The sequence below is a fragment of the Cervus canadensis genome, chromosome 2 (genome assembly GCF_019320065.1).
Source record: "Cervus canadensis isolate Bull #8, Minnesota chromosome 2, ASM1932006v1, whole genome shotgun sequence".
Classification (NCBI taxonomy): Eukaryota; Metazoa; Chordata; class Mammalia; order Artiodactyla; family Cervidae; genus Cervus; species Cervus canadensis.
Genome location: NC_057387.1, coordinates 6,135,726 through 6,155,320, shown reverse-complemented (window position 1 = coordinate 6,155,320; position 19,595 = coordinate 6,135,726). Strand labels below are relative to the sequence as shown.

At 43.6% G+C, this 19,595-nt stretch overlaps 1 protein-coding gene across 5 annotated transcripts in view; it reads left to right on the top strand.

Moving 5' to 3' along the window:
* Nucleotides 1-19,595, top strand: part of DDR2 (discoidin domain receptor tyrosine kinase 2) — a 172,604-nt gene that overhangs the window by 100,391 nt on the left and 52,618 nt on the right. For all 5 annotated transcript variants that reach the window (XM_043450719.1, XM_043450712.1, XM_043450703.1 and 2 more), the window contains one exon: nt 122-230. In XM_043450719.1, coding sequence (XP_043306654.1) covers nt 122-230 — 109 coding nt within the window. The remainder of the gene's footprint in view (nt 1-121; nt 231-19,595) is intronic.

The following is a 19,595-nucleotide window of genomic DNA, read 5'->3' as shown; positions in this document are numbered from 1 at the left end:
AAATAAGCGCTGTAGAAACACAAAGATAATTATGTCAATTGTGTTCATCTGTGTTGGCGGTTTCCACTTCACTCATTTCCTCTCCTCTTTCTTCTTGCCTTGCATTTTTGGTGGGCTGAAGGCTCCAGTGCCAACGCCATCTGCTGAGATGATCCTGATCCCCCGAATGCCCTCCATGCTGCTCCTGCTGCTGCCTGTCTTGAGTTCCGCAGAAGCTCAGGTTAACCCAGGTAACGCTGCCATGGCTCAGCCCCATGCTGGAAGACCAGCGGAACACTCAAGCCCTTCAGTGTTCATCTTGGGAAAAGCACGGCTGAGGGGTCCAAAGGTCCCTCCTCCCTTTCTTTCTCTATGCTGAAACAGGGCCATAGCAGAAAGAGAAACTAATATACTCTGTAACATGCTGAATAGTGTTAAAGTGTTTCTTGCATGGAGTTGGGTGGAATAAAAACAAAGTAAAATGGGAGGTGGAAGAAGCAACCCTTTGCTTCTACATCTTCTGGGAAACAGATGAGAACATTTTCAGATGCCTTAGAGAACTTCTGCAAGTTGGTTTCCCAGTTAAGTTTGGTTGGCTAAGGCCTATATTTTACTTGGCTGTCATGTTATGCTTTGGGGACCCTGGTCTTGTAGGATCTCAGGCAGCTTCTCTTTCCTACAGGGTGTGGCCATGCTCAAAAATAGATTTGTTAGTCCCCTTCTCCCAATTCTTTAAATTGAAGTATACAGTTATACCAATTGTCTATTACCATAATGATGCCACTTAACAACACATGCAAAGTTGGGGATTAAGTCTGGTTTTGATGGGATTATTTTTCTGGTCCCTTCTGGATGTCCCTTCTGCACATATCTGGGAGTCAGCTGGTCGTTTACTGACTCATCGAGGATGGCCTTGGCTCTGACGACTGGGGCAGCTTCGCTGTGCTCTCCTCTAGCCCTGCTAGTGTAGACACCTTTTAATGGAGATTGCATAGCAGCAAACCAGAGAGGGAAATGTGTAGCATTTTTCAAACCAGTGCTTGTCATGTTTGCTGAGATCTCATTGTCCAAAGCGAGCCACATGGCCAAGCCCAGAGTCAGAGTGGGACAGCACAAAAATATTACATGGGGGAGGTCTGAACACAGCAAAGAGGAAAGGGCTGGGGCCATTTGTCCTTTTTGCCACAAATATAAATATGGGAAATTAGACATAGCGTAAGTGTCAATATGATGAATTTTATAAACTGAGCACATCCATCTAAGCAGTATCCAGATGAAGCAACAGAACTGTACCAGGACTTCAGAAGCTCTTCTTACCCTCTCTTCAAGTCACTTTGCCCCACCTTCACCCCAAGGGTAGTCATTATTGTTTTCTAACAACACAAATTGGTGTTACTTGTTTTTGTACTTTACATGAGTGGAATCACCTTTTGTTTCTGGCTTCTTCCACTCAACATTTTGTTCATGATATTCCTATCGTGGCATGCAGTTGGCAACTCTGTTTTCATTGTTGTATAATTTTGTTTGAATATTTTATTTATTCAGTCTACTTTGGATGGTAATTTGGATCATTTCCAGTTTGAGCTCATATAAATAAAGCTCTTATAACCCTTCTTGTAAATCTCTTTTGGTAGAGATAAATACTCAAGTGTTTTAGATATATACCTAGAAGTAGCTTATATGTTGGGCTTCCCTGGTGGCTCAGATGGTAAAGATTCCGCCTGCAAGGCAGGAGACCTGAGTTCAATCCCTGGGTTGGGAAGATCCCCTGGAGAAGGGAAAGGCTACCTACTCCAGTGTTCTTGCCTAGAGAACCCCATGGACAGAGGGGCCTGGAAGGCTACATACAGTCCACGGGGTCACAAAGAGTCAGACGTGACTGATGAGTAAGCACAGCACAGCTTATATGTTGCATATGATCTGTTTTCCTACATATTGCTGAAGAGTTTTCCAAAGTGATTTTACTGATATCCCACCCCACTGCAGTGTTTGAGGGTCCCAGGGGCCTCAGGCTAGATTTGAATTCCTGAGGGTATTTTCACTTCCTCTTCTTCATCCAGTATGACTACATTTGTGAAACACTCGCCTTCTTATCTTTGCAAAAATTCCATTTCCATGGGATATTCCCTTTTCTTCCATACGACACATAATCAAGATACTTTAATGTCAGTGATTAGTTGGTTCAGTAAATCCAGTACCTTGTTACTTTTTTGTAATAAGCTTAGTGAGTGCATCTCAGACCTGAACTTTGACAAACACCATCCTTTCGTTTCTTGCTTTGTGTTCCTCTCAACACAAACTAGTTGAAGTCTGGCTGCCTTCTACTTGGTCTTAAGTTAGTTACATGACAATAGTCATATACTTCTCTTTGTACTTCTTTCATCCTTTCATCAGCAGTAAAATAAAGTTGGATTAGATAAGCTATGAAACCTTTTGTCCCAAACTTACTATAATTTAGTGGTGTTAGAGCTTTACTGCCCATTTTGGAAGACACTGATAGGCTTTGGGCTTGGAAACAGGGTCCTTGAACTCTCATGGCTGTTTTTCACAAGAAAGACCATTTGTCCCCAACTCCCTGCCACTTCCCAGGCTCAGGAATCTAAAGTCAGAACTTCAGAGGAATCATGTCGCTTAGTCTAAGCACATAGAAGATAGCTGATGAATATCTTGAAGATGTAAACCCTAAAATGCTCCTTAGTAAGAAGTTGCATCTAGAAATCATGCTCCAACCTAGTCTGCCTCCATGGGAAAGGGGCATCTCTAGACTCCATATGAAGTATATGAATACTCCTGGCTACTGAATTTGTTTGATCAGTTTCCAGGGTCAGGCTCTTCCAGAATGTATAAAGCCAGTGTTTTGATTGCCGTTGGGGGTCCAGAACCCTGCCCTGTGGAATTTCAGGTAGGGGGAAGTAGCAGAACCAACCTGGTTATCCTGAAAACTTCGCTGAGGGTCTGTTAGTCCTGAGGACTCACCCAGCCAACTAAATAACTACTGAGTGTGGAGAGCACAGGGGCAGTTAGCCCCACTCTCCTGACTTGGCCTGTGACAACTACTTGTGCTTGGAAGAGGGAGAACACCCCTTCTGTCCAACAGGCAATTTAGGCACTTAGGATCCATGGTACAGAGCCAGGGCACATGCTGGGACTTCCCATGTCCAGCCTGGATTTTGCCCTCATAAGAAGCAGGCAACTTGCTAACAGTTTAGAGTTTTGGGGTGGTGGAGGCCTCCTTTGATATCTAGAATGTTTGGAGGAACAAATACATTAAGGATCTGAGATTCAGAGTGTTCTCGTCCTACTAGCTCCAAATTCACTTTCAGTTCATCTCTGTGGTTTTATTCTTTCTAGCATCAATCCTACATCCAGTGAGTTCTTAAGGTCTAGGGACTTGAAATCCTAGGCTAGTCACGCTGCAATGAATCTTAAAGATAATTAAGTCCTTCTTCTTCATTTTATAGATAAAGGAACTGGGTGTCAAATAGGGTGAGTGATTTGGTTGTTTGTCCATGACAACACACACAGCTAATGGTAAAGCGGGGACCATCGGCTCCCGACTCCCAGGCCCAGGTTCCTTCCATCAGACTACCTACCCCTTTGGAGGCCATTTGAGGAAACAGTCTTTCCCTAATGATCATGTATAACTGGACAGCTTTATGATTTCCTTTCTGTGACTTCTGATGTACATTTATGGGGATGAGAGAAATTTGGGTTTGAGGGACAGCCTGAATCCAAGGAACTGGGTAAGACAACAGGTTCCCACAGAGCTCTTGGAAGCTTGGTCTTGTTAGCACGCTCGGCAAGAAAGGCTAGAGTTAGAAGGCCCTCGGGACCAGCTTGCCCTGGCAAAGAAACCTAAGTGCTGGAGATGCTCTGGTTGCCTTGTGCACGACTGTCCCCTTCTCCCAACTTCCCGTCTCCCACCAAAGTTCATACAGCTGCTTTACCTACACACATTTCCACACTAGAAAATCATTTTTACTTCCCTGGGTTGTCATTATTCGTGGCTCCAGAGATGTGCTGAGAGGGTTTATGGGATCTCAACTGCTAATGAGAATGTGGTGCTAGTACCAGGTTTCTGAACCCCGGCCTGAGGTACTAAGGCTGTGAGTATGTTTGTGTGTGTGTGTGGCGCTTGAGAAGGGCCTTGGAAAGGGACCTCCCAGGTTGAATTTCTCTTCAGTGCGCAATGCTAGATGCTGCCCAGATTAGCTCTTTCTTGCTTGTATCAATATGTTTGTGTGTCGAATCTAGCCCGAGGGTGGCCTCTGGTATCCTTCCTGCCAGTAAAAAGATTTCTCTCTAGGGATATCAGAAACTCATTTGCCCCTTAAGCACTTTAGTTATGCCAACTGGAGAAAAAGAAGACGCACATTTCAGAGAAGAGTACCAGCTAATATTTAATAAGCACTTAATATATTCCTGGTACCATTCTATCAGCAAATTTAGTCTTCAGAAGCACCTTAGGAATTAGGTGGCATTGTTTTTCTAGTTTCACAGAGGGGAAATTGAGGCCCAGAAACATTAGGTAACTCACTCAAGGTTATAGACCTAGCCAAGTGGCAGAGCTGGGACGTGATCCACCTCCAGGGAGCATGTTCTTGACCTCTGTGCTCTGCTGCCTCCTGGAGAGTTAGCCTCCCTGAATGTGTGCTACCCATCACATCAAGTCTCTATGTCATGCTGGCAGAGACAGTGAAGGCCGAGGGTGATCCAGAGAAAAAGAAATTTGCCAGGTTGGGTAAAAAGAGAAAGGGAGAACATGGAGTAAAGACACATAACCACAAATAGAAAAACAAGAGGTGGAGATGGTTGTCACTGAGGAGTAATAGGGCAAACATGAAGTTAAGCTGGTACCCAAAGCAGGAACCACGTGACTTTGGGATCCTTGGTCTACGGCAAGTGCTTTCCAGTCAAAGCATTTGCCTTCACCCAGTGACAACAACATGCCATGCTATGTCCCTCCTCCCAGGACGCATGTTCCTTTTGCTGTAAGATTTCAACAAATCTGGAATCAGGGCATTCTAAAACTTAAACAAGAAATGAGTTTCTCTGGGCCCTCTCTCCAGATTGTTCCCTAAATTGGTGGTTCTTCTCGACCCTGATGTTACACTACAGACAGCATGGAGGGTATGGGCTGACGGAAGAGTGTGATGGAAACACAGATGGTGAAGAGACGATGGCACTGAGAGATCTAGATTCTGGCTTCAGCTCTGGCACTGTCTCCTTTGTGACTTTAGCTAAATTTCTTCACCTTACTTTGCTCACTTATAAAATGGGAAGAATAAAGTCTGCTTTCTGCACTTCACAGGGTTTCAATAGGGGGACCAAATGAGATAATGGGAGTCAATGGGCTTTGGAGTGTTATATGCAAATATCAAGGGTTGTGATTTATTACTTTTGGAAGAGAAGGAAATTAAAATAATGCAAACTATAAAACAACAGTTTCTTTCAAGCCGATGATGGAGGAGGAAAGAGAAAAAGAGTTCATTAGTGACTATTATGGTCCCTTGTGGTCTCCCAGAGAGACTCACATTACCTTTGGGGAATAGAGGTTCTAACAACCCTGAACTCTGGCCATTCCAACTCCAAGGGATGCAGGGCCCTGTGCCCAGGCTGAGCATATCCATGACAGTGTAGTTTTTTGTTTTTTTATTTTCTGGGGAGAATAGTGTGATTGTTGACTTAGCTCTTGGTCTTAGCCAACAGGCCTCTGAAGAGCGTGGATGTGGTAAGATAGGCCTCTGAGAATTTTTCAGTGGTTTGGACACATACACAGTAAAGTAAGGCAAAGTTAAGACATTCAAAACAATGAGGGTTTTGGAGGGGCTTAAGTGGAAGGTGATGAGTTGCTAAAAAGTATGCAACTTCTTTTTTCCCTGCTTCACAGATGTTAACGACTTGCGCCATTGTCTTATTTGGTGTGGTGTTGATCTCCTGTGTCCTCATGATGGACACCTATCATAGTGCTTGGCTTGTAGAGGCAATCAGTTAGTGTCTGAGGAGTGAAAAGAAGGCGGGAAAGAAAGGACGTCAAGAAGTTCCCTTTCTGCCTGTATTTTCCTACAGAAATACATCTAAATTATGCCAGGAGAGGTCTGAGCTCACAGCGATGTTCAAAAGCTGAGAAGAAGACATAAGAATATCATTCTTTTAAATGATGGGGGTGTTAAGTAGAAGGATGACAGACTGAAGTTCCCTGAACTGCCCCTACTAATATGCAGTAATGAGGTCCAGCCCCTGCTGTCTGACGGCTTTTTTCCTTATTCCTTGCAGAGGTGGAGTAGCCTCTGTGCTTATTCCTAAAAGCCTAAGTTCCCTCTCCTCTGGTCTATGGGCAGAGCATTTTAGTGGTTATAAATAAAGAAAAGTGTGCTTACATTTACCCAAGTTTGTATTACTCTTGACATTTCAAGGGAAGGATTTAGACTTAAATCTTTTGGGTGTTGTAAGCTGTAGTCAAGATATAAGGTCTAACAAGGAAGAGTATCTTGTATGCATAAGTATTGCTAATTTAAGAAATGCTTCATCTTGGCATAGGAGAATCCCTGGATATGGGGATAGGCTAAAACCACTTTGAGAAAGCTACAATATTAGTTTGTTTGTTCTAAGTAGGTTAAACCAATATTTAGGACTTTTTATAGCTTCTTATTGTGTAACTTGCTTAATAGTAATGGATGCCTCTCCTCCTACTGTACAATGCTACTACTTCTACTGCTCTTACTGTTACTACTAGCTATAGTAGCAATAACGACATGATAAATCTCTGGTTACTCTTTTTGTTTCTTCAATAAGTAAAATTAATCCTTAATTGATCTTATGAGGATGAATCTGAATTCCTCTCTTGAAGTGCCAAGAGTAAGAAATTTACAAATATTGGGGTAACGTTAAAGACATTTTTCTACATTCATGACCACTAAGATGCCCTGCATATAGGTAGAAAACTGGCTTGTCCCAGTTCTCTGAGGCTTGGGTGGTCTTCTCTTTAGAAATGTGTTTGGGTCTTTGATTTTCTTAAGAGGATGTGAACCCAAAGTCCAGACTGGCTAACAGTGAAAGCAGTTGGATCTGCCTTTACATAGTAGGGTAGACTATCTTCACTTTGGGCAATTGGTAGGGTTTAAACTTGGATTCTTGGTCATTCAGGGCTTTTTGAAAACTCCCATGTTTTCTCTGTGGCCTCGCTTCCTGGTGGGTCCTGAACTATAATCTTTATCAGATTCAAAAACTCAGCTTTTCAGAGGGTGTCTCTTTAGGTTTTCACACTGCCTCTCTTATACAACCCCAGCATTTGGCAAATGTGCTGAACAAGAAAAAAGCTGCCTGCTAGAAGGATCCCAGGCCTCCTTCAAAGACTCAGAGCTTTTATCCTCTAGTGACCCTCTGCCAGTGTGAAGCCCAGGGTCAGCCTCTTGCCTTTGCTCTTTGCAGTTGGCAGCTGGTTACAGTGACTGCAGAGGGAATGCTACTTCTCACTCCCCTTCTCCAAATCTTCAGTTCCTCTCTTCTCACTCTGTCAGCAGCAATTGGATGCCTGTAAATAGACGATTTATAGATTTTATCTAGTCCTTCCAGTTATCTTCAAGGGGAGTGTTAGTTACTATAAGCTACTCCATCCCACCTGGGAACAAAAATAAAAAGTTAACTTTTACCTTGCTGTTGCTGTGATTCATGTTAACTGATTATGCTTTGCTTTTTGAATTGGTTAGTAGGAAGCTCAGAGACAAATTTGAGGCCCATCACCAGCAGAGTGTATAGAACCAAATGTAATATTGATTATATTTTGGGTATTAACCTTAGCTCCAGCTTACCTTAATGTCCTTATTCTCTTTCCCCATATCTGCATTTCTACACTTATTTGTTTGTCTGTTTATTTACTTAGTATATTGTACAGTTTTGGAATCCAGTTCCAATTTTTTTTAGAATGAGTCAGAGTAAAAATAGTTAAAAAATCAATAACACCTACCCTTTATTAAATGTTACTGTTCTAAGCATTACTCTGCTGTAAACATTACCAAGTACTTGACATATATACTCATATTTTCTCATAAACAAGTACTGTTATTACTATAAAACTGAGAGGCTTAAAGCTTAATTAATCTTCCTAAGGCCATAAAACCTCTAAATTGCTTAAGAAAGAGTGAATGTAATATTTAAAATAAATGATCCCCTCTCCTTCTGGATATCATTTATTGAGCCCTATTGCCTTCAAGGAATTGTTAAGTTCCTTATACATTAAATCTCTGCAACAACCTTGCTTGGCAGGATTTTTTAAGACTAGGAAGTTGAGGTTCTGAGAAGCTTAGTAACTTGTCTTGAGGTCCCACAATTTGGAACAGGCAGAATCAAATTTTAAGCATAGGCCTCTTTTGATCCTAAACTATCCCACAACTTTGTTCTCAACTCCTAACTCATAGCTACCTAGCTGTCTCAACTTACCTCCTTGTTGCGGGAAAGGACACACTATTTTCGCAGGAGGCTTTCACTGACTTTGTTAACCAGGAAGTCTAACATACCTTATCCAATCCTTATCTTAGTACCCAGAAATCCAGTACAACTTGGGGACCCCTCTTCCAGAGTTCTGCAATAATTGTTTCTGGAGAGTATTTTAGGCTTTTAGGAAAACTGCAATTCTAAAGGGCTGTTCTTAAGGGAAATTTCGACTTGGGCAAAAGAGGTCTTGGCAAAATAGCCTCATTGTACTTAGAGGAACCCAAATAAGTTTCCTTGGCACCTAGCAAGATCCCAGTATGTAGATATTTACTTGCACAGTGAACAAGTCTGAAGCAGTCTGCTCAGCAGGGTTTCTGGAGAGAAGGGGCCCAAATGACAGCTTCTTTAATTAGACCACCTTGTCCTCTCTGGAGCTGGAAAAACTAGGTCATGGTAGCCTGGGCTTGAAGAAAGAGGAACCAGGGATCAGATTTGACTTTCAGTCCTGATTACCTTAATCAGCTGTTCATCCTTGACTAAGTCAATTCACCTTTCTGAGCCTCAGAGGTTCTGATATTTAACATGGAGCCATTGGAAGGATTGATTTCTTGAAGGCCTGGCTCTAAAGTTTCATGATTGCAAATGTTCCTTTAGGTCATCAACTGCCTTGGGTCCCCTGGTTGACCCTAATAGCTGAGCCCCTCCCCCAGCAGTCTTACCTGCCCCATGCCAGAGAGGCCCAGCTGTCCGCTCTCCGTGGCCTCAGGCCTGTGTGCCATGCGTGTGTTTTCCTGGAAGCTGCATATAGGACACTCATTGATGGGGAGAGCCTGTGGTCTGGAGTTGACAGTGAGATGGTAAACATCATGAAACAAGCGGCCCTTTCAGGCTCTCAACTTTGGCAGCACAGTGTGAAAATAATTCTTGGAAGCTGGGGCCTGGTGGCAGCTGCTGCTCCTCGGCCTGCCTGCCAGGCCCCACCAGAGCTCAGGATGAACCGCCTTGCTGCCTGGGCATGCAGCAGCCTGTGCTAGTAACTTTCCACTCTGGGAAACTGGAAAAGTCAATTGGCTTCTCTGTCCGGGAGATTGGTGGGTAACGGAAGCGTAGGCAACCACCAAGACAACTCAGCAGGCAAAATCAGGTGATGCCTCTTTGCTTCAGGGTCTCTTGCTTCCCTTTGTGATTTTCTACCTTTTCATGCTGCTTTATATTTCATAATGCGAAGCTCAGAGAGAGATGGGTGGGCTTTGATCAACAATGAAGTGGGCTTGGGGGAAAGTAAGGGGACCTGACTTTTAGGACTTGGGCCGACTTGGCAATTCTGAGTCTTCACTATTGGCTGGGATCCCTTCCACAGAAGGAGTTTGCCAAAAATAGGTACATTCAATGGGAAAACCACACTGGTCCCGCTGAGAAGTGCCACGTTGGTTGCTGAGGGCCAAGGTTTATCCTGGTTCCAAAGACCCACTAGGATGAGGAAGGCCATCCAAGATCAGCTCATCTACTTTCCTGTGTCCTTTCTCTGAGGCCCCTGGGAATACCAGTTCATCAAGGAGCTTTGCCTCGTGGCTGCTTTGATGGCTTTTATCTCTGAACTCCCTTTCTTCATGTTATATTCCTTGGTCTCAGCTTCTAGACCTACAGCTCTGCTCTGTTGTCTGAAGAAGGTTTGTAATACTTGTAGCCCAGAGTTTTACTCTGGCTTGAGTTGGGGATCTTCTACTGACTAATAATCTGGTCAGAACTTCTCTTCCTCTCATGCAGTTAGTTCACTTCAGTCACTCAGTCGTGTCTGACTGTTTGAGACCCCCATGGACTGCAGCATTCCAGGCCCCCCTGTCCATCACCAACTCCCAGAGCCTGCCCAAACTCATGTCCATCGAGTTGGTGATGCCATCCAGCCATCTCATCCTCTGTCAACCCCTTCTTCTCCTGCCTTCAATCTTTCCCAGCATCAGGGTCTTTTCAAATGAGTCAGTTCTTCACATCAGGTGGCCAAGGCATTGGAGCTTCAGCTTCTGCATCAGTTCTTCCAATGAATATTTAGGACTGATTTCCTTTAGGATTGACTAATTTGATCTCCTTGCTGTCCAAGGGACTCTCAAGAGTCTTCTCCAACACCACAGTTCAAAAGCATCAACTCTTTGGCGCTCAGCTTTCTTTATAGTCCAACTCTCACATCCATACACGACTACTGGAAAAACCATAGCTTTGATTAGACAGACCTTTGTCAGCAAAGTAATGTCTCTGTTTTTTAATATGCTGTCTAGGTTGGTCATGGCTTTTCTTCCAAGGAACAAATGTTTTTTAATTTCATGGCTGCAGTCACTATCTTCAGTGATTTTGGAGCCCCCAAAATAAAGTCTCTTTATTATTAAGACAGTAAGTTTCTTACTGTTTCCATTGTTTCCCCATCCTCTCATGCAAATGCCCACAAAGCACTCTTGCAGCACTGTCCTCTAGAGATTGTTGTGAATTGGCAATGAGATGGTGCTCCCTTTGACAATCCTGACCCTCATCAGGGAAATGCTGCTAATCAGGGTAATTTTCTCAGCAAACATGGGCTGAGTGCCTTTTATGGCCAGACACTTTGAGAGGTTCCGGGGCAGATCAGTTGTAACACCTGCTCTGAAGAATTCAACATGTTGTTAAGATCACACTTCATTTATCCATCCTTGAAATCATCCTTCCATCCATCTACCCATCACTCTACCTCTTTCTTTCTTATTTAATTGCTAAATGCATGGTGTTTGTAGGTGGTAAGGGGGAAAAGAAAAAACCTGATATAATTAGTATTTTCAAAATTGCTTACAATTTCAGTAAGGAAGTAAATAAGCACAAGTAAAATGGAAAATCTCAGGTGAAGGTTGCTACCTTAACGAATGTCCCAATTTTTCCTGCCATCACTTTTATCTTCATACCATGTTTTCATGTTTTCCATAGTTTTGTCAGGCTTCTCTGTTAGATGGTAAAGAGTCTGCCTGCAATGCAAGAGACCCACGTTCGATCCCTGGGTCAGGGAGATCCTCTGGAGAATGGAATGGCTATGCACTCCAGTATTGCTTGGGAAATCCCATGGACAGAGGAGCCTGGTGGGCTACAGTCCATGGGGTCACAAAGAGTCAGGCATGACTGAGCAACTGAACAACAAACTTGTTAAATTCATGAACAAAAAGATGTGTGTGTGTGTGTGTTAGTTGCTCAGTCATGTCTGACTCTTTGTGACCCCATGAGCTGTAGCCCACCAGGCTCCTCTGTCCATGGGGATTCTCCAGGCAAGAATACTGGAGTGGGTTGCCATGCCTTCCTTCAGGGAATCTTCCCAACCCAGGGATTAAACCCAGGTCTCCCACTTTGTAGGCAGATTCTTTACTGTCTGAGCCACAAGGGAAGCCCTATAGTGGCCCAGACTTTTAAGGAAGTCTCAGATATCTGTTGCCAGGTTAAATGTCACTAGTAGGGGTTATCCTTCTTTGACTTCCTAGGCCTTTTTTTTTCTTTCTTTAAAAAAATTTTTATTTTATTTTATTATTTTTATGTATTTATTTATTCTTAATTAATTGCTTTATAATATTGGCTTGACTTACATCAACATGTTTTTAAGTTCTGCAATAATAAACAACATAATACAAAATTCTTCTTTTACTAGTTTTTCTACCTATATATATTTATTAAGGACTCAGTTAATGCCAGGCTTCAGGAAGCTCACTTGTGCTACTGTATGGAGAAGGGTCAATAGGAGAGCCAGGAAGAAGAGCTAGAAGGTATTATAGTATTCCAGGCATGAGGTGGCGGAGGTTGGGCCCTGCATAGAAGTAGTGGGGAAGGGGAGGAATAGCTGAACTTAAAAAAATTGCAGGAGGTATTGAACTGGCAAATTTTTTAAGTTCAGCTATTTCTCCCCTTCCCCACTATTTCTTTGCAGGGCCGGGAGACCTGGGTTGGATCCCTGGGTTGGGAAGATCCCCTGGAGAAGGGAAAGGCTACCCACTCCAGTATTCTGGCCTGGAGAATCCCATGGACTACCCCATGGGGTTGCAAAGAGCTGGACACAACTGAGTGACTGTCACCTTCACTTTCATTGGGCTGGCAAAAAAGTTCATTTGAGTTTTCTGTACCGTCTGTCCCACTGTTCACACTGTTTGCACTGTTCGCTGAACCCAGGGTAGGCAAGGCATGAGCTAAGAGGCTGGAAGAAGCCTCAAGGAGCCATCGGAACTGCAGACACAATTATTCTCCCCTGGCTGGCAAGGCAGCTGTAACAGCCTCTCTCCTGGCTGACTCAGCAGCTGTAGCACAACCATAACATAACCTCATATAACATAGTCACGCTGTCGCTCCAACACAACCCCAGTGTGGCGGCAGCCAGGGCTTTCATGGTGAAGCGCATGCAGGTGAGCTGCCCACAGTAGCCCGCGGCCAAGCGAGTACCTCGTGATACACATGTGCAGTGCTATAAATGATCTCAGCCATTACATAACCATGCACAGTCATTGTTTACAGAACGTGGGGTGGGAGAGCCTGACTGGCGCTATCTTGTTAATTTCCTCACACCATCTTATGGAAAAACCTGAATAAACTTTTTGGCCAAACCAATAAATTTGAGGGATTTGCTGATGAACCAGATGATTCTCAGAGGCCACGTTTACATCTCACTTCTTGATTGCCTCTTAGCAGAAATAACATGTCACCTATCATCCTGAATTCTTCTTCTCCAAAAACTTTGTATCAGTTTCCAGGCAGAGGTTCAGAGATCGCAGCCCCTCTCCCCCGACTCAGGGAGAACCCTTCTAGTTTTTGTCAAAGTTGTTGCCACTCTGCTGTCTTCACACAGTTTGGGCTTAAACCCTTTTGTGATGGAAGGACTGGAGGGGATGAGGAGGAGGGGGCTCCGAGACATTTAGCATTTTTTATGTGAAGAACTGGAGCCTCATCTTCTCCCCCAGTTCCTCTAATTATCAAACTTTATTAACAAAATTGATGCACATTGATTGTGCATCAATGCCACCAGGAGGGCTGAGGGACCGCCTTTGCTGGGCCCCATCTGCAGATCCAGTAGGATGGAGGTAGGGACTGAGAATTTGCATTTCTAACACGTTCCTGGGTGATGCTGGTGCTGCTGGACCTGGGAGCACACTCAGAGGACCACAGCTCTAACACAGTGATAGATAAGGAGACCAGAACCTTGAGGAAGGGAGTTGGTACTCCTTTGTACCAAAGACAGTATCTCAGGTGGGATCTCAGGTTTTCTCTCTCTCTGTTAACTAGGGTAAATTCCCATATAAGTTTAGTTAGACCATAAAATAGAAAGGGTCCCTGAGCCTAGGAAATACAATGGAACCAAAATGTTTCATGAAGGCAGCTATAGCAGCAGCAGCTCTGTGGAAACTTCTTGGTTGCTGTTCCCAGGATAAGCTATGCCTTGGTGGGGAAGTTATTTGCAACAATATCATGATTCACCCCAGGCGAACCCCCTTCCCGATTTCTGGTTTACTTTAGATGTTCCGGGAAGCAGTTCTCATTACACTCACAGCTCAGTGTCTAGAGATACATGATAGCCAGGAATGAAAGCCCAGTGGGACGGTGAACATGGATTTCTCTTTCTGTCCGGCATGGCCCCAGAAGATCATCTGGTGCTCAGGCTGGGAGGGATCTGGGAGCAGAGTGGTTCCCAAGACTGGCTGCACAGCAGAATCACCCGGAAAACTTCAGAAGTATGCAGGTTCCTGGGCTCAGCTTCAGAGGCAGAGCCACAAATGTGTATTCTAGAACCTCACCAAGCAATTCTAAAGCAATTGGTCCATGGACTGGCTTTGGGGAACCACTGCCTTAAAGAACATCTACTCTGACTCCCTTGCTGTCCACAGGAGGAAACTGAGACCCAAAGAGGGTGTGGGGTTTGCTCAGATCCCATATGGATTAAGTGGTGGAGCCAGGAATGAATCTGAAATCATTTGCTTTTCAGAGGTTGTATAGTTTAGTGTGGTCACAGACTCTAGAGCCAGATTCTAATCTGAGTAAGTATTTACTCGGTGAAAGGTCTTGGGCAATTATTTAAATGCTTACCAGTAAAATGGGTAATAAGTGGGAAACCTGAAATAATGAGTAAGAAAATGCTTATCTTGTTGCCTGACCTTGATAAGTGCTTCTAAATGAATGTTATTATTACATATTTCATCGAATTTAAGAAACTGCTGACTCTAAGATGTGTCATTGCTTTCTGTGCCTCTAAGGAAAAAAAATACTGATGACCCATGACTCACTATTTGTTTGCAAGATGCATTCAGATTTTAGGGACGTTCACATGTGGGGGAAAAAAATGGGAAATACGGTATTCCACTTCTCTTTCCTCCACCCTGTAAAGATAATTATGTTATTAAGTTAAATACTTCAACAGTAAATGCAGATCTGTGAAAAAGAAGCACCTCATGTGTGAGAAGAACTGCAAGGAAACCACTGTGGCTGATGGGAAGGGTGGGGTGGAGATGAAGTTCCAGACAGTCAGGGGACGGGTTATGTGTAAAGATTTTTAATTTTATTACCAGTGAGATGGGAAGTTAATGGAGAGCTTTGAACAGAAGATTTACATGATCTCATTTATATTTTAGTAGATACATGGGGAAGGGTAGGGTGGATGATGGGAGGCCAAGTAGAAGATTCTTATTCTATTCGTGGTGATAGAGGACAGTAAATCGGCCTCGACTGGTAGCACAGTATTTGCAAAAGGTAGATGGGATATGGGAATATTTTTAGAGTAGCTAACAGAATTTCCTATCAGCTGGTGGACTGGATATGAAGTGTGAAAGGAGTCAAAGATGGGCCTCAAGATTTTTGGCTCAAGTCATTGGAATGATGGAGTTGGCTGAAATGGAAAAGACCCAGGAATGAGTTTTGGAGGAAGAATATTTTACTCAGCTTTCTTTTTATTCCTGAGCTATTGCTATCTCAAAGGTTTACCTTCTGTTTTCAATAAATGTTTTAAAGCAAATATTCTCTCCCCAGATGTGCACTGAGAAATAAAAGCAAAATGAACAAGATACAGTCCTTTTATTTTTTCCTTCCAAAAGCTTGCCATCTATAGGGAGGTAGGACTAGACACAAGTGTGACCTAGCAGTGTGTGCCAACTGCTGTAAGAGAGATGCTGGAAACGTCAGAGGTCAGAGGAAGGGGAGATTTACTGAAAGCGGGACTATCTGCCCTCCAAAATGCGTGCTTTAGTTGAGTACAATTAGACTGCCAAAGGAGGACGCTAGGTAATAACTTAGGATAGTCGTTCCACTGCAGGTGCAACCAACCAGAAACACTCCTTCCTTGCGTTCCCTGTTCCCTTTGCATGAAGCGTGTCCCCCTCTGACGCCACCTGGCCTGTTGTCTTCCTTCAGCGAGTTCTGTGTTCAGTTGCCTTATCTCAGAGATCCTCCTGGTCTTCTTATGCAGTAGAGCACCCATTCCCTTCCTGCACTTGATTTTCTTCACAGACATTACCATCTTCTCTCAGATTAGACACTTATTTACTTGCTGTCTTCTCTCCCACCCGAGAATGTAAACTCTGTGACAAAAGGTGCTCTGTCTCTCTCTTCTGTCTGCTACTGTAACACCACAAAACTCCCCCCAATTCATTGAGCAAATTCATAAAAATAAGAATTAAAAACCGCACAGATTTGGAAAGCAATACACCAACAAATAGATTTTCACGCTGGGGGTGATGTTGGGGGTAGGACTGTCTCTGGGAACAAAGCTTTGGTTTCAGAAGGGAGAGGGGAGTTCCAGAGAGCAGCTCTCTTACGCATCTGCTGAGCAGCTTGCGTCTCGGGAGAGACAGCTTGCCTCCAGTCACTCTTTTTGCTAAAGCAGAGGGGCAATCTGGTGTGCTGGGACAAACTTTGGGTTGGGACTCAGAAATGTGATCCAAGTCAAACCCCTGCTGCTTAATAGTCATGGGACTTCAGTTTGTGTCCTCATATATAATTTGAAAATAATAGTACATGCCCTGCCTATCATACTGGGTTATTGGAAGGGTGAAATGAGGTAGGCACTTGGACAGCACTTTGTAGACTGTGAAGAATTGTATTTTAGGGGTCAAGATGGCAGTTGAGGGCACTGTGACATGCATGATTGCCAAAGGAGCCAGGAATCCCTGCCTTGGCCAGCTCAGCCCCCTCCCCAGGAGGTGCCTGAGAGGAATATACCCACAAGGGACAGTGGCAAAAGGAAAGCAAAGTAAAGTAGCTGCACTTGTGTCCCAGACTCCCGCGCAAGTATTCTGGGAGACTGGACCAGGGCGTGTGGATTGTGGGCTAGACCTCCAGGAGCCGTTCCTTGCCATTAAGTCACTGGTGCTAAAGTTTAAAATATTTAGTACACCCAACAACATGTAGGAGAAGTTTCAAGCAGGGGGCTGGAGCAGACCTGGAGTCAGGGTACCACTTTTGCTGAATGATGGACTCGAGCAGAAGAGAGGACCATGCCCTGTGTGTGATTTTGAAATGTATGTTGACCTCACGCATTAGTAATTTTGGCTCACTGGCATGTTGTATTAGAATTTCCTAATCCTTACTCCTCCCTTCGATTTCTCATTCTACAGAGTTCAGAGTTTGAGAATTTGATGCTTCATTCATGAAACTCCCAGATTTACACTTAAGATTTGCATTTAAGGGTCTAGAATAATGATTATCTGTGGAACCAATCACCTCTGAAGGAGAAATTATACATTTGATAAGAACAGGCAAAGCTAAATCCCCATGTTCATCTCTTGATTCAAATCTGACTTGGAAAATGAAGTGGACAGTAACATGGACGAGTTTCAGTGGGTATATGGCCATGTTTCTTGCCAAAGCTGCCTATATATGACTTTGCTTAATTATACTACTTCTGGGAGAGTCAGCTGGCCCAGAATCATCCTTCCCCTAGGGTCAGACAAGAATTCAGGAGCTGTGCTATATGCGGGACACACAGATGGGCCTCTTGCCTTTATCTTGCCATTATTACAGTGGATGTCACTATTTTCCAAGCCCGCCATGTTCCCAAGGACAGCAGTTTGGCTGTTTCTGTGCCAACCTTGGACACAATGCTCACATGGAATCATTTTCTCTTTGACAGTTTGCGCCACTCCAGGGAACTTCTAGGAAAGGAGTTGGCTCCTGCTAGCCTTGTGATCTCCCTACCTCTGTCACTTTCCAGCCTAGGGAAATCTCATCTGTCTTCCTGCCATCTCTACTTTGTGCTACAGTCCCTTATTAACAAGAACAGGCTTTCTAGGAAGCCATTGGTTTTCAAGAAGTTTCTTTCTTATTTCTGCCCTGTAAACATAAATCTTCCAAGGGGTGAAGGAACAGGAAGGCTTGGCTACTTGCTTTGAAAAGGGGTTTGAAAATATGCAAATAAAATCTTAATGTGTTATCCCATTCCAGAGGTTACTTTTTGAAAAATAACTTCACTGATGTACAACTGACATACAGTTGACTACACACATTAAAAATGCATGATTTGGTCTGTTTTGACATATGTATAGACCTGTGAAATCATCACCATAATCAGGATAATAACCATATTCATTTCTGCCAGAAGTTTCTTTGGGCCCCTTTGTAATTCCTCCTGCCCACTCCTTCCTTCTCTAGGAAACCACTGATCAGCTTTCTGTCGCTGTGGATCGACTTGTTTTCATTTTCTAGAATTATGTATAAATGGAAGCATACCTTATGAACTCTTTTTTGCCTGGCTTCTTCAGTGCTTTCGCTCAGCACAGATATTTTGAAAGTCTTCTGTGCTGAGTATGTATTGATGCAGCATCCTTTTTTGTTCCTACTGGGAGTGGAGATGGGACTAGGGTGAAGCAAAGGAGGGGCCTAAGGTGCAGAGTGGAGGCAGGCGCTTGCCCTCTGCAAAGGCACCGCCACTTCCGTGACCCTGGGAGTGAGGGCCTCCTGACACTTCGCACCCTCAGCTTCTCACTTGCTTCATTCCAATCCCAGTCCTGCCGAGTAGTATTTCATGGCATGGGTATATTGTAATTTGTTTATCCCTTTACCTGTTGATGACATGCGATCGTTTCCCAATCTTACATATTGGAAATAAAACTGTTAGGCACACTCCTAAGTCTTTGTATGAACATACACTTTTATTTCTTTTGGGCAAAAGAAATAAAGGAGTGAACTGGGCTTCCTAGGCGGCTCAGTGGTAAAAAATCAGCCTGTCGATGCAGGAGACTCCAGTTTGATTCCTGGGTTGGGAAGATCCCCTGGAGGAGGAAATGGCAACCCCCTCTAGCATTCTTGCTTGGAAAACCCCATGGACAGAGGAACCTGGCGGTTTACAGTCACAAAGAGTTAGACATGACTGAGCACGCACCAAGCATAGATATGTGGGTCTACTTGTAGACTTTCTCCTGTTTCATTGGTATGCGTGTCTGTCTTTATGCCAATATTACACAGTCTTGATTTCTATAGTTTTATAATGTCTTAAAGTCTGATGTTAGTACTTCCTCTTTGATTTTCTTTTTCAGTTTTTCAGCTTTTCTGCGATCTTTGCCTTTCCATATGCTTTTTAGAATCAGTCCGTTCATTTATACTAAAGAGTCTGCTGAGACTTTGATCGGGTAGAATGGACGGATTGACTCTTTTGACCCATGAGCCCTGTAGTGTGTAGCTCTACTTCTTTAGATCTTTAATTTCTTTCTGCAGTGTTGGGTAGTTTTTAGTATACGGGTCTTCCACATCTTTTGTCATGTTTGTTGTCGTTGTTCAGTCACCCGGTCACGTCTGATCCTTTACAACCCCATGGACTGTAGCACGCCAGGCCTCCCTGTCCCTCACCATCTCCCGAAGTTTGCCCAAGTTCATGTCCATTGCATCCAGCCATCTCATCCTCTGCCCCCAATCTTTCCCAGTATCAAGGACTTATCCAATGAGTTGGTTGTTTGCATCAGATGATCAAAATACTGGAGCTTCAACTTCAGCATCAGTTTATTCCTAAGTATTTTGTAGTTTTTGATGGTATTTAAATTGCAACTTTTCACCACTAGTATAAACCTTATCTAATTTTTAATATAACTGATCATATTATCTCCAATTAAAGACAGCTTTACTTCTTCCTTTCCAATCTGGGTGCCTTTTGTTATTGTTTCCCCCTTGACTTGTTGCTCTATCAGGAAATTTCAGTATTCTAAAATATTCAATCATTA